General features: G+C 37.7%; 1 protein-coding gene across 1 annotated transcript in view; it reads right to left on the bottom strand.

The window, feature by feature from the left end:
• The window catches only part of LOC136880865 (uncharacterized), a 117907-nt gene that overhangs the window by 53549 nt on the left and 39383 nt on the right, over positions 1-24975 (bottom strand). The window contains exons 6-7 of the mRNA XM_068229154.1: positions 16463-16636; positions 7582-7746 (exon numbers count right to left, since the gene is read on the bottom strand). Coding sequence (XP_068085255.1) covers positions 7582-7746; positions 16463-16636 — 339 coding nt within the window. The remainder of the gene's footprint in view (positions 1-7581; positions 7747-16462; positions 16637-24975) is intronic.

The raw sequence follows: 24975 nt of genomic DNA, 5'->3' as shown, positions 1-24975 counted from the left end.
ATTGAAAAATACCTGAATACCGTGCTCTATCCCGTCTATTACTCTTTGATCGTGGAATATTCAATTAATTTTCACCAATGCTTGGAAGAAAAGTTAACTTTTAATTACTTGCTCCAGCAGGACCATTAATTTGTAAAGAATGCCACTCTTTACTCGCTGGTTTTGCAAAGTACCAGGTCACATTTACCTGCACTCTTTAAACCTATACCCTTGTAAAGAACAGTACTGTGACTGCTTCTGTCTCATAATTGAATTTCTTAGATCTGGAAAATTTTGTTTGTCAGTTTTATGTTACCCTTGGTGTATTGAAGTGTCAATGGAATTAAAGTGTTGAACTCACTTCGGAAAATCTTGAATTAAATGAAATCATAGAAAATCTAGCTCGTGCCACAACTGATGAAGAAGGGAATGAAGAAGACAAATCAGTTTAATCGGCTCTGATGCAGAAAGTTATCCTTGGAGCAATACAAGTGATATGACAATTTATTAGTGTTTTTGCTAATACGTCAAAGAGCGTGAATTCACAGTTAAATTGTGACTATACATTGTTCAGACTTGTATACGAAAGAGATTGTGATTAATTCGCTTTTCTTCACAAGAATTAAGCATAGGTGGGCTCTGTTATTAATATCATCTTGGCATACAGTATGTGTTGCATTTATAATATTGTGTATGTATGATATGCAATATTTCAATAAAAATTCTAAAAAGTATTGAACATGTTTTGTATTTGTTACACTGTATGTATTTTGCTGTCTTCAACTTTATAAGTATTATTATTATTATTATTATTATTATTATTATTATTATTATTATTATTATTATTATTATTATTATTATTATTATTATTATTATTATTATTATTATTATTATTATTTACATTTTATGGCCTTCATTGGACCACTCTAGCCAACTTTATACAAAGAATTTTTCAGTTTCCTGTCAGCCCAGTACTTTTTCATTCTCTCTGATCTTATCCTTCTTTCTTCATCGGAAATCACCCTTCCTATTGTCTGTTTGTTGATTCTGATTTGCAGTCTGGTTTGTTTGTCTGTGAGTTTCTTGATTTTGTCGGTTTTGTTACTTAGATCTTCCACTGTAATTTGTAGTTCATCCATATCTTCCTTGATTTCTGTAATCCACTTAATGTTGCACTTACTATTCCATCATTTTTCTATTATTCTCCTGATGATCCTGTTCTCTGGTGTCCTGATTAGATGTCCAAAATATGAAATGCGTTTCTTTCTGATTGAGCTCATTACTGGTTCTATTTCCTTGTAGACTGTCTCATTAGAAGACACTCTCCAGTGTCCATCTTTTTGGTATGATTTGTTGATGCACGTTCTAATGATTCTTCTCTCTATCTTGAGTATTTTGTCTATTTGTGCAGTGTTAGTTGTTTTGAAGATGGTTTCGCTTGCATGTGTTATTTCTGGTTGAGTGACTGTTTTGTAATGTTTTAATTTTGTTGCTATTGACAGACCCTTTTTGTTGTAGGTATTCTTGGTAACCTAGGCAATTTAAACTTATGTTGTCTTTGGGTCTTCCAATTCAGATGTTCTTTGGGTTACTCTTATACCATTCCCTCATTATTCCAAGGCACAGTTGAACAGCAGTGGTGACAAGCAATCTCCTTGTCTTAAGCCTGTTTTTATGATGAATGGTTCAGAGAATTCCCCTCTGAATTTTGATTTAGTGTTGGTTAAGGTGAGTTCAATCAATTTGATTAATTTTGGATGGAGCCTGAAATTTCTTAAAATTTTCAACATTGAAGGTATGGATACAGTCATAAGCTTTTTTCGAAGTCCACAAAGGTTATTGCAAGAGGTTTGTTTTGCTTCTTGTAATATGCTATGGCTAATTTTAAAGTGATGATTTCTTCTGCACAGCTTCTCCAAGGTCTGAAGCCTCCTTGGTATTCACCTAATTCTTCCTCTAGTTGCTCTCTGATCCTCCTGTATAGGATTCTTGAGAAAATCTTGTATGTGCAGTCTAAGAGAGAGATACCTCTGTAATTATCAGGATTGCTTTTATCTCCTTTTTTGTGGAGTGGGTGGATTATGGTTGTGGTCCAATGTTCGGGAAACTTTTCTGTTATCCAGATTTTTTTTAGGGCCATGTGTAAGGATGTTTGAACTGTATCACTGGCATATTTTCACATTTCTGCAAAAACTTGGTCTTCTCCGCATGCCTTATAATTTTTCAACTCTTTGAGAGCTGTTTCCACCTCTTGGATTGTTGGGGGTTTTACGAGATCAGGCGGGGTTTTGATGGGCGTGTCTGTATTAACTGCTGAAAGTTCCTCGGGTTCTTCACAATTCAAAAATTTAATGAATGCTTTTGCCATGATTTCAGTATTTTCCTTGTCATTATGTGTCGTTTTTCCATCCTCACTTTTCAGCATTAATGTGGGAGGGGCAAATTTTTGTACTTGTCTTCCAAACATTTTGTAAAAGTCTCTGGAATTGGTTTTGTGGTGGTTTTCTTCTATTGAGTTGATTAGATCGTTCTGTGAATGTCTCTTGGTTTGCCTGGTAACTTGTGTGAACATTTTCCTGATATTTTTGAGGTTGGTTGCACTTTCTTCTGTTTTTTGTGTTTGAAATTTTAACCATGCCTGATGTCTTTCTTCATGAATTTTGTCACATTCTGAGGTCCACCAGGCATGTCTTTTACGTGTGTTCAATGGGGCTAAATTTTCATCTTGTTGCCTGAGAACTGGAACCAGTTCTTCTAAGTTATCTGTCAGTTTTATGTTTTTTGTAACTTCTCTATATTTATCATTCCTAATTAATTGGTGTGGATCAAAGTTCCTCTTTTGTTTATTGTGGGTTTTTTTAATATATTATAAGCTATGTGTATAACAGACAAAGATAATGTTGCAGGAATAATTATAACATTAAATTTATATAATAACAAAATTTATGGTTATGATCTTCTTGTCATGATATGATGTCATATAGTTTACTTAGGACCTCAGGCAAAGAAGTAAATCTTTAATGTCTCCATCAGATCATAACCATAAATTTTGTTATTATACTGGTATGTAATTTAATGTTATAATTATTCCTGCAACATTGTCTTTGTCGGTTATACTGGTATATATGTTTTAGTTATCACATAATCTGTTAAATTTATTTGGCTGAGAATAGCCCCAAGACTCATGTAATATTATTTACTTGATATATTGTATTGAAAAGGTGGACCCTTTTGTCAATTTATTCTTACAACTTTATAAGCAGTCAAGATGCAATTCCCTGAAGAGCATTTCACCAATGTTTTACTGTATAATGATCAAACATTCTTCATTAGATCTTTACCAAACTTTTCATTCCGGCAGACTACTGTAGCAGTCGTGTGTTGTTCGCCTTTTCTGTTCGACCTTCATGATATCTCAGCCAACGTTGAAAGAAGAATCACACCTTCCAATACTGGTACTTGTTTTTTCTTTACAAGTTGCTTTATGCTGCACCGACACAGATAGGTCTTATGATGATGATGGAATAGTAAAGGGCTGGGAGTGGAAAGGAAGCGTCCATGGCCTTAATTAAGGTACAGCCCAGTATTTTCTTGGTGTGAAAATGGGAAACCATGGAAAACCATCTTCAGGGCTGGTGACAGTGGGGTTCGAACTCACTATCTCCCGAATAGTAGATACTGGCCGCACTCAAGCAACTGCAGTTACTGACCTCAGCCTTCCAATACTTAATGTTTTTATAGCTAGTTTATGAAAATACAAGCTTAAAGTCTTGGTCTATTGAAGTGTCCATGCAATTAAAGTGTAGAACTCACTTCAGACTAAAAGATTAGTACATGTTTCATTCCTAAATTATGAAACATTTTCGACCAAAAAAAATTAAATGCAAAAATTGATATATATAGTTAAAACACTTATGGTGAGAATGAGGTTGAAAATGCTAAAACACATAAAATATGTTCATAATAAAATCTATGTCCACGAGTGAGGCATGTTTGTTCAAAGTGGTCTTCCTTTGTTCAAAAATGCTGGAATTGTTACTGTTGTTGCTTATATAAACTTAAAGCTGACATTAGTGAACTTAAAATTTAATTTTTTTAATACGAGAAACCAAAGTTGAAGTTAGATCTTGAGTAAACTTGTTGGTAAGGCATTGTAAAGAAGTCTGTAAATGGAAAGGAAAGAAAATTAAAAGAAGAGAAAACCTTGTGGATGCGCAATGGGTATCGAAAAACATTCAAACAGCTTACCTCTCAGCCAGTCCCGCTTTGTTTACCTTCCTGTGTGCATAACGCGGTTGACCAGTGAGAGGGGAAAGAGGGGAAAGAGGGGAAAGAGGAGAAATGGAGGGGGAAGTAGGGAGTGAAACCGATGGGAGGAAGACATATGAAATGTTCATCCAGACCCTTTTTGAAAACTTTTCTTCGGAAATACAGAATAGAAATCTCTTCCAATAGTATATTTATGTTTTCAGTAATCTCATCTATATTCAGATTAGGATTTTGTTTTTGGTCGATCACAATATAGATGGTTTACAGGATGCATTTTTCAGTAAGTTATCAGCAACACATAGATGCAGAGAAGTACAATAGATATTCAGCCATGAGTTTACAAATGACCGAGCATAACCATAGTTTCACTACAATAGAAAAAGACTTGACCATCCTACACACTCTGAACAAAGGCAAACTAATGAACATCCTGGACGACTGCTTCCCCACTTTAGCTCTCTTCTGTGATGCAGTATACCACTACTTATGCAAGCAGATGATATCAGCTGGTGTTGCACCCTCCTGCTCACTAACGTACTGCTCGATTTTTCTTCCAGTCTTCAACTGTATGTTTTCCTACCCCTGACTCGAAAGCAATAGTTTTGGCTGTTACCCCAGAATCTAATAACCTTATAGCACCTAGTTTCTCATCCATAGTCACTACAACATTTTTCCTTTATCACTCATTTCACAATCTTTAACCCTCTTGGAGCCAGGAGCCGATCTGGTCGGCCGCTCGCCATCAGCTGGAAGGGGCCAGAGCTCTGCCTCCACTCTACTACTGTAACGTGCCAGGCCGTTTTCAGTGAAAATACATGTATTTTGAAATTCACGTATATCTACCGGTGTATAGCAAATACCGACATGAAACTTGCTATGTATCGACTAAACAGAATAAACAACTGGTTTAGAGTGATATAAAAAATCAAAAACATTTTGTTGTTGATTTATAGTTGTCGATAACGTTCATTTTTAGAAACAGAAAAACATTTTCACACTTTCTCTCTCAATATCTACTTTGAAAATATCATTTACGATACAAAAGAATATACGTAATTATGTATAATGTATTTCTAAATACAATTCCATAGAATACCTCATTTGAATGAGAAAAATAGAAACAAAAATAATAAATATTCAAGCATATGTCACCGAAAAACTTCGCGTATATGTATCGATGTATGGCAAATACTGACAAGAAATTTTCTACGTTTGGACAACATAGTATAAAAATAATTCTTAATTATTAAAAAATAAAAAATAATATATGATATTATAGTTTTTGTTTTCAGCAAAAACATTTTCTCGTTTTTGGTTGTAGTATCTATTTGAAAAACAAATTTTACAATACAACAGAATACATGTAATAAAAAAATCTATGGCGCTAAAGCCCTGATTTGATTTGGCCTACCAAGCGACCGCTGCTCAGTTTCGAGACCTGCAGTTTACGAGATGAGGCATGGTCAGTGGGACGAACCCTCTTGGTCATTATTCTTGGTATTCTAGACTGGGGTCACCCTCTCATCCTCAGGTATCTCCTCAATTGCAATCACTTAGGGTCACTTAGGACCAGGCGAAAATTCTTCAGCTGGGCGAGAATCGCGCCCATAACCTCCGGGTGAGAGGCAGGCACTCTACACTTGTCCCACGGGGACCGTCATTTACGTATTGATAGAGGACTATATGTGACTATAAGGTTTAGCAGAGAGAAAGTGAAAAGTAATTTGAAGTATGATATGGGTGGAGAATCAGACAGAGGGGCATGGTTTGGTCCAAGACGTTCCTTAAAAGAGGCAGGAGGTACAGGAATGTTTTCGGATCCATCAGGAAAAAAATTCCATAAAATATTCTCCAGAGACATCATCATCATCATCTTCGTTATCACTAGTTTTGTCTACCGCCATATTCAGAGTAGCTTTAGTGCCGTTAGAAACAATTAAACGTCTATTCATTAGCTGCGGTGATTCCGCGGACATGTCCGGTATAATTTCGTCGCTACTCTCTGAACTAAATTCACTATCGCTATCCGATAATTCATCTGCGTTAACTTCGCATTGTTCTAAATACTGCATTAATTTATCGTCATAAATATCTGCTGAAAAAATACACGTGAACAACTTGCCATTTTGCTGTCACAAATCCACTAACTGCAAGGAGCAATCTCTTACTGACCGGTTACCGGTATTTGTAAACAAAGTAAACGACTCTTGTGAAAGCTGTATAACACCCTCTTAGAACTGCCAAAGCAAGGTTAAGCACACAATAACTTGTAGCCTCTTTAGTACAGGTTGTGAGGAACGTATGCACATCACTATAGGTTGCCTCAAAATTATGTACATAACAGAAATTTTGGCCGGCCGATGTAATCGGCTCTGGCAACTTCTGAATGAGTTTTTAAAGGCCGACCTGATCGGCTTTGGCAATTTAAAGGTGAGTGCTCGTACTACCGCCTGGCTCCAAGAGAGTTAATTAAAACACAAGAGAGTGCACAAAACAACAATTTACCAACGTATGCACTTTGGACATGTGATAAACAACTGACGAAACAATGAACACAGATTTGCCAACAGAGTTGCTCTCTACGTGTGTTCATAGTTGTTTGTGAGCATTGAAAGAAGGCTTCTATGTCTTGTTTGCTGTAGTTCTTGGCATTTTTCTTTGAGTTGCTGTGCACAGAATATCATGACAACTGTGCTTCTTGAGACAAGAAAACCAAACTGAGACTGAGGGAGAATCTTCTCAGAGACCACCTGCAGATGGCTAAGTAGAATCCTTGCAAGAAGTTTGTCAGCTACGGACAGAAGGGATATACCGCAATTGTTGCCACGTATACTGCAATTACCTTTCATGAATATAGTGATGATAGTAGCATTCTTCAGGTCGCCAAGTAGTTGCTGAGTTTCCCAGATTAAAAGGAATAGTGTGAAGAGTCTTGTCTTTAAGGATAAGCCTGTTTTTATTTTTATTTTATTCTTTCACAATTTGCTTTACATCACACCAACACAGATAGGTCTTATAGCAATGAAATTATAGGAAAGGGCTAGGAGTGAGAAGGAAGCGACTGTGGCCTTGGTACAGTTCTGGCATTTACCTGGTGTGACAATGGGAAACCACAGAAAACCATCTTCAGTGTTGCCGACAGTAAGGTTTGAACCCAATATGTCCCAAATGCAAGCAGAATGCTACGTGACCCAAACGCGCAGCCACTTGCTCAGTATTATTATTTATGTAGCCGGTCATCCACATGTTGCTAAGCAACAATGTAAATGCACATAGCCTCCCAATAATATGTTACACTAAGAATTAAATGTGAATACTATGGAGTAGCCTTACCCTGATTTCACACAAAGCTTTTCCTTTGTAGTCACATAATTTGGTGACTGGATTGAAGTGTAGTCCTGTGGAGCAAGTCCTTCTAATGGCCCTACCATCCACACACATGTAGTAGACATTGCAGTTGCCACCCGGATCAGGATAAAAGCCATACTCAGTTTTACACTAGGAGAGAAATAAAACTTATTATACAGAGCATCAAGTATAATGAAAAAGCTAACAGGAATTAAATATATACTGGTACACATCATCCATTTCATTGTATCAACTCCTCTGATGAGGCTGACATCAGGAAAGGCATGCAGCCATAAAAAAGTCACTAAGAAGATTCATCTCGTTTCATATCCAAAACCGTAGAGAAATGGGACAAGAGCTGTATATAGGCCATCCAGAAGTTAAGTTTCCCTTTTTATTTTCTTGTAAAGTAAACATATTTAGCTGGGAAATATGAGCATGCATGATAAATCTATAATACAGCAATCATATACCAGCCAGACAAGTCCCATCTGAAGTCAACAGAGCAGCAGCATTGGCTCAAAATGGTGGCTCGTATTCTTTCTCCCACCGCCTGCAAGATTCATTTCGTGATAAAGTTTCAACAGAAATTGCGATGGCCATTCAACACAAGAGGCGTAGAATGCTCAGTGCAGGTATTGTGCAGATCCGTGGCAATGCTCGCCCATACATTTTGGCACTCAGCAACTGCTCTCGAGGAACAGTTCCATCATCCACCGTACAGTCCTGATCTTGCTCCCAGTAATTTTCATCATATTTCCTTGGACCTCAAGAAATTCCTGACTCGGTTAACTGTGATTCTACTGTTTATGTTTTGTGGTAACATAATTAGGAACTACATTCTTTCCTCTATGGAACTTATACATAAGATGCTGTCATCTATCAGATATAACCATATTAAATTAACAGTGTAGAGTGCTGTACTAGGTACAGCATGTCCCAAACATTGGCTGTCAGCATTTTTCACACTGATGGAACTGATACATAAGATCTCTCATCCATCAGATATAACCACATTAAATTGACAGTGTAGAGTGATATACAGTATTAGGTACAGCATGTCCTAAACATTGGCTGTCAGCATATTCACACTGATGAAGAGCTGAAGACGAATGTCACACGCTGCTTCTATTCCCAGGCGGCAGACTTCTGTGACACCGGCATACAACACACCGGCATACAACAGTTGATCCTACAATATCCCACAATAGGACAAGTCTCTCAGTTCTGGTGGCGATTATGTTGAAAAATACCTCCAGCATTACTGTATCAGATGCCAATAAAGTTTTTCATGTAACTATTTTGTCTTTTTTTTTTAAAACAGGGAAACTTAATTTCCAGATGCCCCCCCCCCTCTCTCTCTCTCTCTCTCTTTCTCTCTCTCTCTTTCTTTATGCAGAGCTGCTCTTTCCTTTTCTTTTTTCTTTTTTTTCAATTGGAATGGTCTGGAGTACATTCCAGTAAACTTTTACAACATCAATAGTCCCTAAACATTTATTTTATAAGTATTTCCAAACAGCATAGAGTGTGCAGGTTCAGGACATAGAAAGAGAATGAGTGGCATAGAAGGGATGCTGTAGATAAAACAGCAATGGAATGTCCAGGGACAACTGTGTGTAAAGATGGGGAAAAAATGAACATCTTGGTGGAATGAAGAAGTCAGTGCAGCTTGTAAATATAAAAAAGAAGGCATATCAGAAATAGCTCCAGAGGAGGGTTTTGTAATAACCTGGAAAGCCTTGGTCAAATGGCAGGAAGACCTCTCTTGACAGTAATAAAGAAGCTTGCAAAGGAAGGGAAAAGGAAACGAATAGTGTTTTAGGTAAACCAGGTGAACTCATAACATATACTAGGGAATTACTGGACATAGTCTACAATGTTCCACAAGTATGTAAGCCTTACTTACAACTCCAAACACAGTGATCTATTACCACAAACAGATGAGAAGGACTGATAAAAACTTTTCTTTCTAAGTATTGTACTGTAATCAGTGTTACTTCCACTTTGATTATTTTATTGTAGTGAAGTAACTCAAATTTCCTATTGTGTTTTCCTACATTTGTAAATACAATAATTTAAGAAAATCTCTTATTATTCTCATGCCTTACATTCCTTTGAATCAATCCCTACAAAATATTGTAAGGTATCGTAAGATGACAGCATTGTTAAACAATGCACTGTACAGCGACCAGCAAACCATCGTAAACAACATTCATAACTTTAAAATACGATCCTTTTCACTACGGTTGAATAAATACATAATCTAATATGACAAGAAGGTGAAAAATTCATTTCTGGAGTAGAATAAAATGCCTAAACTGTAAGAATTCGACTTGCTAATAATTTTTATTGTCTCCTTTAAAAGTTATATTTTGTTGCTTAAGATACTTTGTTTTTCTAGGGATGATATGTATGTTTATTTTCCCACAACTCCCTAGGTTAACCTGGGGCCACATTTAATTGGGACTTGGTTAATTGCGAGTCTACTGTTTATGTTTTGTGGTAACATAATTTGGAACTACATTCTTTCCTCTATGGAACTGATACACAAGATGCTATCATCCATCAGATAAAACCACATTAAATCGACAGTGCAGAGTGCTGTACTAAGTACAGCGTGCCCCAATTATTGGCTGGTGTGGAGTGCCAGACACATACACAATGTGCAGCCTCTGCATCTGTCGTAGGGATTGCAAATTAAGTCATATTATCTTTTACATAGGTATAGTGTATTGTTTTCTCTTCCTTTAGGTGGATATATCATCTCTATCGACCGTTTCCTTTCCTTTGAATGACTTGAAATTCATGAATTTCAGCGCTGTGACGACTAATATTGGCAGGAAGCTGTAATGTGTGGCTTTCTGAAGATTTTATTTCTTTCCTTTTAAAGAACGGTAACAAATCAGATGATGCTGATCTTAAATACGGTGATCATTCGTTGATAAATGATTTTGTTGTGGTGGAAATGAATGCCATAAGAGGAAGCAATAGTGAAGTGCTTGATGTTGGGCTGCAAGCTTGTATATCAGTTGCCTGTGCATTCCAGTGGGAAGATGTATCTCCTTAAGTGGTTCAGAGGCAGGTATTTTGTGATGTAGAGTAGAAAAAGCGTATTGGAATGTACCCAAATTTTGTGTGTGTATGGGAAGTCCCTAAAGTCTGGTAGCACTTTTATTAATTTATTACACAAAAACTACAAATGATAACAGCTTTCGTATAAATGTTATTGGAGAGGAACTCAAATGATTTTGTTTGAATGTTACAGCCAATGCATTTTGTAAAGGTGGAAACTTCTGGCAAAGAGTGCACTTACTGTGTGTTGGAATTCTCCAGTCAATGCTCATAGTTCCCACACTAACCTCAGCTGGCATTTGTAAAGATGGGCCCCACTCCATCATCATAGCAATGTTGGTGATTTTCTGAACAATCAGCTACCTCAACACTGGATCAGACGAACAGAGAATGATGATAACTGTTACAGCCACTGGCCTCCCAGATCCCCAGACCTAACTCCCTGTGAAGTCTTGCTATGGGAATACATCAAATATTGCACGTGCCAGCTTTACCAAAAAAATGTCAAGAAACTTGAGTGTAGGATTGAAGAAGTTGCCCTCACTGTATGGCCAGAGTTTGATTACCGTGTAAACATATACCGAGTTACAGCGGTACCTGTATCGAGTCATTGTGAAATCAAACACTGAAAACATAATCATTTGAGTTCCTCCTTAATATGATATATTGAACCGTTCTGTTCATGGGCTGATGGAGGTAATATTTAATGCAATGAGAATAATCATATGAGACCACAAAAAAAGGGCACAATATGATTCAATAGCGCGCTTTTTTGACAGCATCACAGCGTCAGTTCGGGCTTCGTTCACTGTATGACAAGGACAGAGGCAGGGAACGCCAACCACTTGATGGTGGGGGGATTTTCTGATGCCAATCTGCTAGCAAGAAATGTGGGAGACTCCAGGCCTGACGAGAAAATAAACTTGAGACGTATTCCTGCTTACATACAGAATCTGGAGAAGATAAAATAATAGAAATGTCAGGAATAATTTTCTGAGTAATTTGATATGCATGGCCATGCTAATTGCCGGCCCTGTGGTGTAGGGGTAGCTTGCCTGCCTCTTGCCGGGAGGCCCCGGGTTCGATTACCGGCCAGGCCAGGGATTTTTACCTGGACCTGAGGGCTGGTTTGAGGTCCACTCAGCCTACGTGATTAGAATTGAGAAGCTATCTGACGGTGAGATAGCGGCCCCGTTCTAGAAAGCCAAGAATAACGGCTGAGAGGATCCATCATGCTGACCACACGGCACCTCATAATCTGCAGGCCTTCAGGCTGAGCAGCGGTCGCTTGGTAGGCCAAGGCCCTTCAAGGGCTGTAGTGCCATGGGGTTTGGTTTGGTTTGGTTTGACTATACTAATTATCATCTGCTGTAATGAACTGATGTTCATCTCAAGTACTGTGAGAAGCACGCCAGCCACACACAAAGAAGTTAAGTGGATGTGAAGTAGCTTGGATGGGGAAAACTAAGCGTGGCTTGGGTTATCAGTCTAATAAATAGTGAGCAGACATGGCCAGGACCCCACTCTACACTCAACTCCGATTGTGAATGTACGTGACGTGTGTCGACCATGCTAAGGTATGTCTTTGTGTAACAAAGCATCTTAGAATTTTGTTAGAGATTTGGAGAACCTTTCTTTGTCTGTGTGGTTTAAATGCCAGTCAATTATGTTTAAATTGCATTAAGTAGCAATCAGCTAGTTATGATGCAGATTAGAAGCATTCTTATTTGTCAGAATAGCCTGCTGTGTAGGCATAAATCCAGTGAAGCCTGAATGCTAACTTGCTCTCAGATTTGTGTGAGCTCAGACTGAACTGTGTAGATTAGCCGTCTTGTAATGGAACTTTCATGTGGACAGAATTTAATCTGCCGATGTACAGGGCGCTAAGCTAGAAGCAGCTAGGTAAATAGCGCAGACAGTAGTAAGCTTAACTTAAGAAGAAGGATGAACTAGCCTAGAACTTTGCTGTACGTGTGGCTAGAATTGAAGTGCGTGTGTGGTTAAGCATGTTGTTTATTCAAACTCTACGTAAATAAATGATAGAAGTAACGCTGATGTGCAATAGCAGGAGAATATGCACCTAATCAGATTCAGGCATTAAACTTGCATTTCCTTTCAGTTACCTTATACCGCAGGAACACTCATCCGTAAGTGCCAGTACATAACAGCGCATCCCAGGTGTACGAGAAGGTGACAGAAGACATCAGTTGCTGCTGGGAGAAGAAGATTTCTAATTGAGCGGCTCAAGATCATCAGTTCATGAACGAGACATCAGAAGCCAGGATCATCATGGCTGTGAAAAAGACAGCAGCCCAGCAGTGCCAATCAAGAAGAAGCAAAACCATGCGGATGCCACGGGAGACGAACCAAGTATCGCTGACCTGTGACAACAGCTGTACCATGGTGAGCTAAAAGCCTGTGGTCTGCTATGGAAGAGCGCTAAGATGAGGAGATATTGGGGTCAGACAGATTCTATTTAAGCATGGGTTAGAGATAGAGTAGCTTCACAGATATTAGTATATAATCTTTTTTGCCCTTCAGGCTATAATGAAATAATTTTCACACTCAGGACTGGCATGCATAGATTATGTAGTTTCTTTATTTTGAGCATGTTATTTTAAATTTGTTCATGGTTGTAGGTTGATTCTTTTTAATTTTTGTAAATAGATTTTGTAATTTGTTTGAAGATAGGGATTGCAGTGTTAGATCATTAAAGAAAGTGACCTGAATTGTCAAGTAGCATTGAGAGATAGACCTTGTGAGTTAGGAGTTAGCTAGAGAGAAACTTGCATGGGCAAGTATTACAGATGTTTCCAAAATTTGCTTGTCAGCGTTGTAATCAGTAAGATCATCACAACTGCTCCTTCAGACACTCTCTCAGACATGAGCATGATTTGAACGGTGGACCACAGAGTTCAGAGATATGATGCCAGGACCAAATGTATGAGCCCGTAGGTGGCTAGGCTAGATAACCCTTAATTTGCATGATTATGCAATAGATAATGTATGATGATAAATGGCCTGAAATGAGCTCCACAGATGAGCTTTATTGTGTGCAGATACGCACGAAATGAGATTAAGAATTGATGCTTCACGATTTATAATATTATTAAAAAGGCCAAGCAGTTTAGCCTCTTATTTGCATGTACGCAAAGAACGAAAGAAAGTATGAACTTGTAACAGGCTCCACTGAGCTGTCAGATGGTCTGGTCGGTGAATTATGAGAGTCTGGTGTGGCAAAGAATGATGGCTGCCGTGTGGCGCAATCCTGTCTGGAGAAGTGAAGGGAAGGTAGAGCTGCTGCCGACGTCATTTGTTTTGGTTGGAAACTTAAACTCTCCCTCACCTAAGAATTAGGTCAACGGCCAGGCAGATGGCTTGGAGCAAGGTCGCCTGTATGGGTTTGAAAGCTGAAAGGATCTACACATTTCACTATCGTACTTGATTACAGGGGATGGAAGATTCATGAGCTACTCCATGAATTGTCATTGTATTATATCTTGTGTTAGCATTTATGTCACACTTGAAGGTATTGCATGGATCCGAGATGGGTCACATGTTTGTATCCCAACTGGTGAACTGTGACGTCTGCAAGTGTAGTTTTTAAGAAAATGTTTTTAATGTGGTAACTTCAGTCCTGTGGTGCAATGTAAATATTTCCCTATACTGGGGAACTAGTAAGTTAAGCATGCAAAGTTATTTCCTCCCTAACCCTATGCTAAAATTTGTTTCAAATTACTCGTCATAACGAATTGAGTAGAATCTGTCTGCACTGTGACACAAGTGCAGTACAAGTGAGATCTCTCAGCAGTAACACCTAAAGAAGATTAATTATGCCACTTCATGGTGGAAGTATGATAAAGATTGAATATGCCACTTCATGGCAGGATTATTTGTACAGATATTTGTGTAAAGTTTATTATTCAATGAATCATGTTACAATTGGATTCTACACACTTCTTTACATTACAATAAATTGTTATTTTTTATATAATTTTTTATGGCAACTCACATTACAACAGTGAAATACGAGAACCTTAGAATAGTTCCTGTTCCTCTTATTTCATTTATATGTCACGTGAACCCTTTCCCTGGAACTCATTGACTGAGTAGCTTGGATTACATGTTATGAGTCTCATTATGATAGCCGTATTGGAATACAGAATGTAAAAAGTTTCAAACAAATTTATTAAAAATCACTATTCCAATACTTTACAATATTTAAGTTTAAGATACAAATGGTACATAGATGTTAAAATGGGACTTGTTTCGCTTAAGCTTTGTAAGCATCTTCAGCCACACTTAATCTAAAACTAAGTCAGGGCCCTGAATTGGGTTCCTCATTAAAGTATAATACATGCTTCAATACAAGATTGTACAAAATTAGTTGATATTAATAAAGTGTGGATTAATTAAAATATTGAAAAATAAATATCTCAAACATTGTTGAATGAGACTCAGGTATGTAGAATTACTGTAGAGTTGTTGACTCCAAGTAGTTGCGTAATAAGGTCAAAAGGCACTTGAAACATCAGTGTAAAAGTGTTGTGTCTCTTTCGTAGATTGAATCTATGCTAGACAGCTCACGACTACAATCTATCACAAAGATTATTCCATGAAAGAGACACAACACTTTTACACTGATGTTTCAAGTGCCTTTTGACCTTATTACACAACTACTTGGAGTCAAGTACTCTACTGTAATTCTACGTACCTGAGTCTCATTCAACAAAGTTTGAAGATTTATGTTTTGATATTTTAATTAATCCACACTTCATTAATATCAACTAATTTTGTACAATCCAATTGTATGTTACGTCATTACGACTAAGTCTTGTTCTACAAATAATCAACTTGTACTTTTTTAGACAAACACTAGTATGCATTCCATGTACATATAATACTATGACAAGTTTATTATTGAATTTTAGTTACATTTTTTAGTATCACTTTCTCCACAGACTAGATTTTTATGACTGTTTTATCTTCTATTAAAGCATATATTATACTATAATGAGGAACCTAGTTCAGGGCCCTGACTTAGCTTTAGATTAAGTGTGGCTGAAGATGCTTACAAAGCTTAAGCAAAACACGTCCCATTTTAACATCTATGTAACATTTGTATCTTAAACTTAAATATTGTAAAGTATTGGAATGGTGGTTTTTAATAAATTTGTTTGAAACTTTTTACATTGAGAAGCTTGGAGCTGAAGAGGACAGGATATGTAGGTAAGCTATGTGCCAATATTTACGACCCATGAAGGTAGGTATTTCTACGATACTGCAGTACTTCTGCTATGTTCTCAGCATTTGCTTGGCATGTACTGGAGGCTGCAGGGCACAATATATACACATATGTGAAACCATACCTGGGCGACTGGAGTGGGACATTGATGATGTTGATGATGATGATATATATGTGAAAGCTGTGTAATTTGTAGTTCTTGTGTAATAAATGAATAAATATGTTAGCAGACTTAACAGACTCCTTGTATGTGCTGAAACTACATAGTTGTAGTGAATTCAAAACCACACATTTTACACTTCTAATTCATGGTGCACAATGGCCTCCTCCCACATTAGTGACTGGTACCTGCTGTGAATGCTACCATGCGGAGGGGTTAAATGCATGCAACAAGGTGCAATGTTCAAATAATTATACTTCATTACTGGCACTATATACTCCAGTACTTGGCACTCTAAGGGTTAACAGATAAATAGTAGGAAACAATTCTCAAGGTAACTTACTATCTTCAATATTATAAACTTCACCAATAATGAATAAGTGACTTACCACAGGAGTTCTCTGTTCAGTCTCATTGAAGTCATGCATAGTATATTCATGTTGCATAACATAACGCTTCTTATTCTTTTCTCCTTTTTGCGGGTGGAAAGAATTTGAGTTCTTTTCAAACAATATCTCAGTAATGACGTCTGCCAAAGTACTATTGTACTGTTTGGCCAGGAGCTACAATAAAAGAAAATACAATACATAAAAAGTTATATAAGGGAGTCCTATTCAGAAAATCCACCAATAAATGATCAACAAAAAATGAGGAGTATACAGAGAGAAAGTACCAATTTCTCCAAATCCAAGACGACGTTCTTTACTCAGAATCTCATGTGAAAAATCAAGGGTCATCTAGCATTCGCGACCTATCAGTAATGAACACCATTGGCAGCTACCACGGTAACCTCTCTGCTTCTTTTCATTCCCTGAACGCACACACAAAAGTCATTAACAATCAATGTCCGCCTCTTTATTATACATTGCTAGCTGTGACAACCAGTTGTACAGTGCTTCAGTATAACATCACTGGATCTCAGGAAATAGTGAAGAGAGAATGACATTCTATTAGTTTCTACAAAAATGTTTCTCAAATCTGCAAAATGGCATCAAAACATGCGAGCCTTCGAATTCTTAGAAAGGCCATGGCTACTCAGTGGCAGAGTTATAACATGTCTAAATCTGACGCTTAATAAAATTAAGTTTTATAGACAGCAGGAATATTTTAGTGATGGATCATCATATTGTAAAGATAGGTGGAACAGTTACTGCCGACAAATTTTCAGCGAGTTCTCATGGATATTCTGATGCCAATTTTAAGTTAATGGTTATTAAAAACACAGAAATGAAGAATAATTAAGCAGCTGCAAGAAAATACGGCATAGACCTTCTAAAGCCAATATTCAGCGTTAGTGTAAAGATAAAGATAGCTTAAAAAATGTGTATTGTACAAAGATGCATTCGGTGACCCGCAATGAGGATACTTTAAAGAAGTCGAAGATGAAATTGTGAGGTACGTGCACGAAAAACACAAGGGCAGAATAAACTCGTTCATTGACCTTCAATGTCCGTGTCTTTATTTGGCCTATACGTTGCTAGCTGTTGAAGTTGGCCGAACCCAGCAAGCGAGATGTGCGTGTAGCAGCAGCCTGTTGTACATGATGCTGAGTAAGAGTAACAGTTTTATAGACAACAGGAATATTTTCCTGATGGATCGTTGTATTTGTAGAAATGAGTGGAACAGGTATTGCCGGCAAATTTTCAACAAGTTCTCTTTGATATTATGATTATAATTTTAAGTTAATGGTTATTAAACCTTCTTCTTCTTCTTCTTCTTCTTCTTCTTCTTCTTCTTCTTCTTCTTCTTCTTCTTCCTGATACGTTTCTGCTTATGCAAGTCATTCGGTTATTAAACCCATGGAAATAAAGAATAATTGTGCAGCCGCAGAAAAACAACATGGCATAACTAACCGCCAATATTCAGAGTTGGTATGCATAGTCAAAAAATGCATACCAGCGTACTGTGCAATAAACACATTCATATGATTTTACAAAGCAGTTTTCAAGCCTGATTACATTTTCTTGAAGGAAAAAGTGGGGGTCATCTTGGATTTGGAGAAATATGGTAAGTAGGTAATGGAAAGGAACAAACAACTACAATTCATATAGAGAGTCAGGAACAACAAATGTAAAACATGACAGGAAAAAATCAGTGACAGGTTGGAAGAGGGAGAAATAGAAAGAAAACATAAAAAGACAAGGATAGTCTCCATATTTTTATACACTGCCATCTACAGATAAACCGGCTCTCTCTCATCAATCCTATTTCTTCTCAGTCCCTTACGAGCTCATTCCTGCTTTATCAGGATGGCAAGCTGCAACACACACTGAGGGACCATCTTGACAGGTCTTCAGTCTTTATGTGGGATAAGTGTAGGATAAGAAGAAAGCTGGATAAAGAAAAGATAATTTTAACATTGATGCTTTCATGGCCTGTACTTGTAGACATGATATGGGCTTATGCCGTGTCAAGAAAACAAGGTGAAACTCTTTACGTTTCGCAGAGAACTTTGCTCCATGTCTGCAGCAGAAAATCTTGAATTTTCACGAGGAAGTCTTCTGCAATAATGAGGATTTGAATTTAAGAATATTTTACCATTGCAGCTGTAGTGGTACACTCGTTCATCACCAGGTAGCTCGCTGTATTCTAACACAATGGTCCAAGCGGAAGCCGACAAGAACATTAGCTCCAATTAATATGTCCTGTCACACTATGTAGTCAGGTCAAGATCATCCTGCTACTATATGTGACAGTCTGGGCAGGAGTCCAGCGGCCATTAGCAAACTTGGCACTGAAAGAGGTGACCAATGGCTATGGCTGGAGTAGCCCTCCACTTGGAGGCCCGGTGAAGTCTTTGTGTAGGAAAAAAATGAAAACCTACAACCTGTGTTCCAGTCATTGACCGGGTCAGGGATAGAATGAATGAAGGCTCCATCTTGCAGCGAGGATAGGAATTGTGCCAGCTACTGAGGCCTGTTGCACTGCTCTGGGACAATGATTAATGACTGACAGATGAAATGAAATGATAATGGAGAGTGTTGCTGGAATGAAACATGACAGGGAAAACTGGAGTACGCGGAGAAAAACCTGCCCCGTCTCCGCTTTGTCCAGCATAAATCTCACATGGAGTGACCAGGATTTGAACTCAGCGTGGCTCAGACGGCAGCACATCAGCCTCTCACTGCTGAGTTTCATGGTTCAAATCCTGGTCACTCCACGTGAGATTTGTGCTGGACAAAGCGGAGGTGGGACAAGTTTTTCTCCGGGTACTTCAGTTTTTCCTGTCATCATTCATTCCAGCAACACTCTCCATTATCATTTCATTTCATCCATCAGTCATTAATCATTGCCCCAGAGGAGTGCGACATGCTTCGGCAGCCAGCACAATTCCAGTCCTTGGCGCTAGATGGGGACTTCATTCATTCCATTTCCTGACCTGGTCGTACTACTGGACACAGGCTGTGGATTTCATTTTCATTATTATTATTATTATTATTATTATTATTATTATTATTATTATTATTATTATTATTATTATTATTATTATTATTAATTATTATTATTATTATTATTTATTTACTTATTTTCCACAAATTGTAGATACAATTCAGGGATGGTGAATGGAGAAAGGGCATAGCCCCACATACACAAATGTGCCGAATGTAGATTCCTATTCAGAAAATTATCTACTCTGACCCCCAATAAGCCCTCAAAGTGTGTATTAGGAATTTAGACACACCTGTATATTACTTGATTTATCATTTGTTCAGAAATACTGCAGATAACAGTGATGAAGACTCTGCTTACAAACCAGATAACATACAAAATGACAGTTCAGGCAAGATTTTTACTTGTTAGGTCACTTTCTAGTGCAAGTTCTTTTAGCTGAATTATTTTACTCTGAATACAAATCATAGAAATACTACATTCTCCAGGAATTTGGAAGAGACGCAGGCTGATGATTGACGTGTATCGGAAAAAACTAGATGGTGGTGCAAGGGGTGCAAAGTTGGACTGTGCCAAGACCGATGTTTTCAGAGATACTGTACAAAAACAAACTGTTCCTAAATAGAAAAATTGTGTATTTCAAATGTAATTATGTTTAGTTGTAGCTTAAGTATCCACATTAAATGATTCATTTTTATTGTTGGAGCAGGCTTATTAGTAGAACTTGAACGTAAAAGGTTTTTTCTCATACATTTTTTTATGTTTTTCATAAGAATAGTGTAATTAAAATACTTCAGATATGAACTTCCTGATTAATGTCTTTGTTTTGGATGGCTAACACCTTCATATGATACAAAAATCAGGTATGTAATATGTTTTGCTGTTGTGTAATAATGTATTAAAATTCAGGAAAAAGACCCAGTTCACTGCCAGGGTCCATGTTAAAATATGGTAGTGCTGAAAGTATTGAGAATGATGGTGCAATCGGATCAATGGAAGACATTTTCTTTTCGAAAAAATGAGGTTACTTTATTACTTGCGGGCGCGTGATTCAAATTGACGAACTCTTTGTATTTACAATACCAGAGCACAAGCCGCTGCCGTGCTTGGGGGAAGAGAAGGTGAGGCAGGGAAAGTGGGGTATAGGCAAGGCCACACTAGATAGACAGGCCACAAGGCTCCAACCATGACGTCATGAGAGTGGCTGGCGTTCAGCACGGCAGTGTTGGGCCCGCTCTCACTTTCACCATGATATTGTTCATTTATTCAACCTTAACGATATAACTGAACACTCCTTCAATTGTGGCTTTACTTAGGCTTGTATAATACATGTGTTTTATGCGGGGAGAAAACTGGCTGGGCAGGATATATACATTTCTTTACATAAAATTATGCTGACATCTGTCACTTGTAACTGAACATGGTATCATGTAAAAGATTAGAACGCATAATACGTATATAAATAGTTGTAATGTTACTAGGAAAATACATGATGGCAATTCACAACAATAGTCTGAAACTTTCTTAGAAATTAAGCTGCAACTTAAAACTTACCTAACAATTCCTAAGGTTTCAATTTATACATTTTTATTTTCCTGAGGATTTCTTCTTCTTAGCCATGAGTTTGTCTATGGTAACTTTTCTATTGTTATTCAATAATATATTACAAAAGATGTACATACATTTGTCTATGAAATGTTTAAAACAATTTATTTAATCACTGCATATTTAAACATGTTTTCGTTTTCCAGAACATTGTTGACAAGCAAAATCAGAATTAAGCAAAATCAGAATTTTTCTCTGAGAATCGTCATGTAAAAACATTAGTATACAGGTTTAAATTTTGTAGCTCTAAAAGAGTCTAGTACAACACCTTTTGGTCCAGGGCAGGAGCAAGCCACGGCCGCACTTGATAGACTCAGATACACATTTTTTTGTCTGACTCAGAGTTGTCAAAGTCAGGATAAGTTGTCAGCTTGATTAAGCCAGTTATTTATTAAGATTTTAAATAAATGACCAGTATCAAACTTTTTTTTGTGTTTGTTTCATCAAATGGGTTTTGAAAAGTGGTTTGTAAATTGCTTTTGCACAGCTTTTCAAACATTTTCCTACTAACACTTTTATTATTAGAAATTATGCATGCTACCTTTATAAGCTATAGGCCTATCTGTTAATACTTTAAAGACTTGCAAAGTTAGTTCTTCTAAGAAATGTCACATTAGGTTCTTACATGAAAACAAATCAACAACATCTTTATTTTTTTAAAGACTGGATGACAACATAAAAGTTTATGCAGTTGTAGCTAATGTAGTGTTATTTTCTCTGCTTTTACTACTAAGAGCAACTCCCTCTTCCTTTCCTCCTAGCGGGCGATTTGGCCGTGCGGTTAGGGGCGTACGGCTGTGAACTTGCATCGGGAGATAGTGAGTTCGAATCCCACTGTTGGCAGCCCTGAAGATGGTTTTCCGTAGTTTCCCATTTTCACACCAGGCAAATGCTGGGGCTGTACCTTAATTAAGGCTATGGCCGCTTCCTTCCAGCTGTTAGGCCTCTCCTTTCCCATCGTTGCCATAAGACCTATCTGTGCCGGTGCGATGTAAAGCCACTAGCAAAAACAAAAACAAAAATAAATCTTTCGTCCTTTATAATTCAGCTTACGTTTTACGTAGACTCCATCCAACAAGTTATAAAATCTTTCATGCTCCTTTAACAATTTTAGTTTCTTTTCCAAGTAATTCCAATGTGAATCATCAATACCTGAATTTCCCATGCCTAGTTTTGCAGTAAAAGACTGTGAATAACCGGGTGAGGCATTGTAAGAAACGTTGACTGTCTTATCTTTTACGCCCCGGGAAATGCGAAAAATATTGAAGTGAACCGTGTTATTAGTATACAGGAGTAATATACTTTCTTTGCAAAGGCTATATTTAACTGTTCCTTACAAAATTTCAATTTCATCGATTATTTTGTGTACGGATTATATTTTGTCGTGGACAGTCACTTTTGAGTTACAAGCAGGTCTAAACAGGAAGTTACAAATACTTTTCTAATTTGACCCTTTTAATATCTTGCCCCCATCACCTAATGCACGTATATCAGGGTTATCACTCATGAAAATATAATGTTTAATGGAATTAAAATCAAGAGCCTCGTTTAATGTTAAGGAAGTACCAATTTTTGGAATATTTTCCTCAGTCATATACATTTTGAAAATACAGAAACTTTGGCTGTTAAAACTGACGGAAACTTTGTCCAAATCTAATTTGCATTTAATACTGAAATTACCCTGAACATCATCGAAGTCCTTGATCCTGTCATATTCTTCCTCAGCTTTCTTTCTTTCCTTCCCCTTCCCGTTTTTCAATTTCTTCTTGTCTTTGAATAGGATTTTTGCTCGGTGTTGGAAGATGTTTAGACAGATAGGCAGGCACATTTTCAAACTTAGGAATAGCGTCATTTGAGAGTTTTAAATTGTTAGGTTTTACAGTTAAAATAGACTCATCAGGTCTTTTAACAGAATCATCCCTAATTACAAAACTTCGTCCAAGTGTTTTATGCACACAACTGAGCTTACTGAAGGGATGAATTCAGTTCGATGGATGGCTATGATCCACTTTTGTTTCCGAAACAATCCAGTAGGAAATTTAAACACTGAAATATTAGGCTGTTTTGAACTGTAGTTGATTCTACAACCAGGTATACAACATGACGTGGCCATAATTCACAATGTTCACACACGTTTAAATCATTCAACACCATCGATAGCTTCACTGCTGCGAGGTTCAGATCAGCCTACAAGTCACTGGTGAGAAGTAAAGCGGCTGGCGACTTGTGTGACGTAGCGCCCGAAGTGGAGGGGGAGCCTCATGGCCTGTCTATCTAGTTGGCCTTGGTATAGGATGGAGACAGAGGTAATGCTCCGCGCGTATGCACAAGTTTCTACGTTCGACTCGGACAGGATTGTCCTGGTCTCTTACAGGAATATCCACAGTTCGTTTATTAAACAGACATAACTGCACACACAGTACAAGAACACACGGTAATTAAGACACACTTGTCAGTCAAGGAATTCACCATCTCATTTCTCCTCTCGTCTGTTGGTTGCAGTAACGTTCTTTGTTGTTTAACATGCTTGAAGATGCAACGCTGCCGCCCCATGATTGTGTATTACTTGACTCACAACATTGTAAATGGAATGAAATACACAATGAAGGAAGCAATTCGCCCAATGGTTTGGTTACAGTAGATGTTCAATATGCCCCCCTCCTACTTCGATGCACAATTCATAATGGTGTAGTAGTGACCTTTGTACTCTGTTCAGGATGTGTGGTGTGTCGCGCATTACTTCTGTCTCCCACTTCCCACTTCCCCTCCTTTCCTTTCCCTCCCATGCACAGCAACAGGCAGCGGCTGGATCTCTGGTATAATAAATATAGCAAGTTCGCCACCAATATGATTCCACCATCATTCTTAACCTTTTCATTGCTAATATGTCAAGCAACTATCAGAACCCTCCATGCTGAATTTTTTGTATGAATATAATATCTAAAAATATATTAAAAGTGAACAAAAATAATAAGAAATCTCATTTCAACTGGCAAAAGAATTCAAGTTTTATTATTTATTTCGCACAAAAGGATTAAGGACAGAGAAAATCAGGGTTGTCCATTAGAGCCAAAACAAACACTATCCTACACAAAGTTCGATATTCAATCTCTGACATCTGAGTACTCATCTTCCAATTCTAGAGTATTCACAGCTTCTATAAGTTCAAACTCCAAGTGCACAAGCCTTGGACACAGGTGCTTTTTGGGACTGCCAACCTAGGTTGCGTACTGAGCTTAGTGCATTATTTCAGATATTTACCAACATATAGACTTAAAATGTAGTCTGCACTTTGACTTATGGTCCATTATGTTCCTGAAAGAAGTAGCTTGCTGCCACTCAAGTATGAAAACCAAAGGAAACTCCAAAGGTATATATTTCCTTTTTAGAAATATAGCTGAAGTTGCTGACGAGATATCTCGGGCGCAGCAAAGATGTGACATACTACCGCGCACAAGATATCTTGGGCATAGCAGTGTAAGGAATAACATAATATGAAGAGCATCTCCGATTTTTTTGTTGGTAAAGTTATGACACACCCCATATAAACTGCTTGAGGTCGTATATTTAGAAATAGATCCAACATGCCAGAGCGAGTTGTTATTTCCCTGTGTTAACCTTTTCACTGCTGTTGGCTGCTGTAGCAGTCATGTGTTGTTTGGTTTTCCTGTGCTTCGCTACAATAGACTGCTGGAGAAGTTCAACATCCATGATATCTAGCGGTTGTCGTGTGAGCCTATAGTTACTAGCAGAGTCACCAGATGTCACGGGCAATCAGTCAGAAGGTAAGGGTTTGAGTGACCTTCACGTTCGTCATTTGCCACATAACTGCTGTTCACTACCAATGCATTAGCGCTTCCATAGGTAACTTCAACGCATTATGGTTCTGTGTTTCATAATACACAAG

The sequence above is a fragment of the Anabrus simplex genome, chromosome 9 (genome assembly GCF_040414725.1).
Source record: "Anabrus simplex isolate iqAnaSimp1 chromosome 9, ASM4041472v1, whole genome shotgun sequence".
NCBI lineage: Eukaryota > Metazoa > Arthropoda > Insecta > Orthoptera > Tettigoniidae > Anabrus > Anabrus simplex.
The sequence above is the reverse complement of the archived record's forward strand: the minus strand, read 5'-3'. Positions and strand labels throughout refer to the sequence as shown.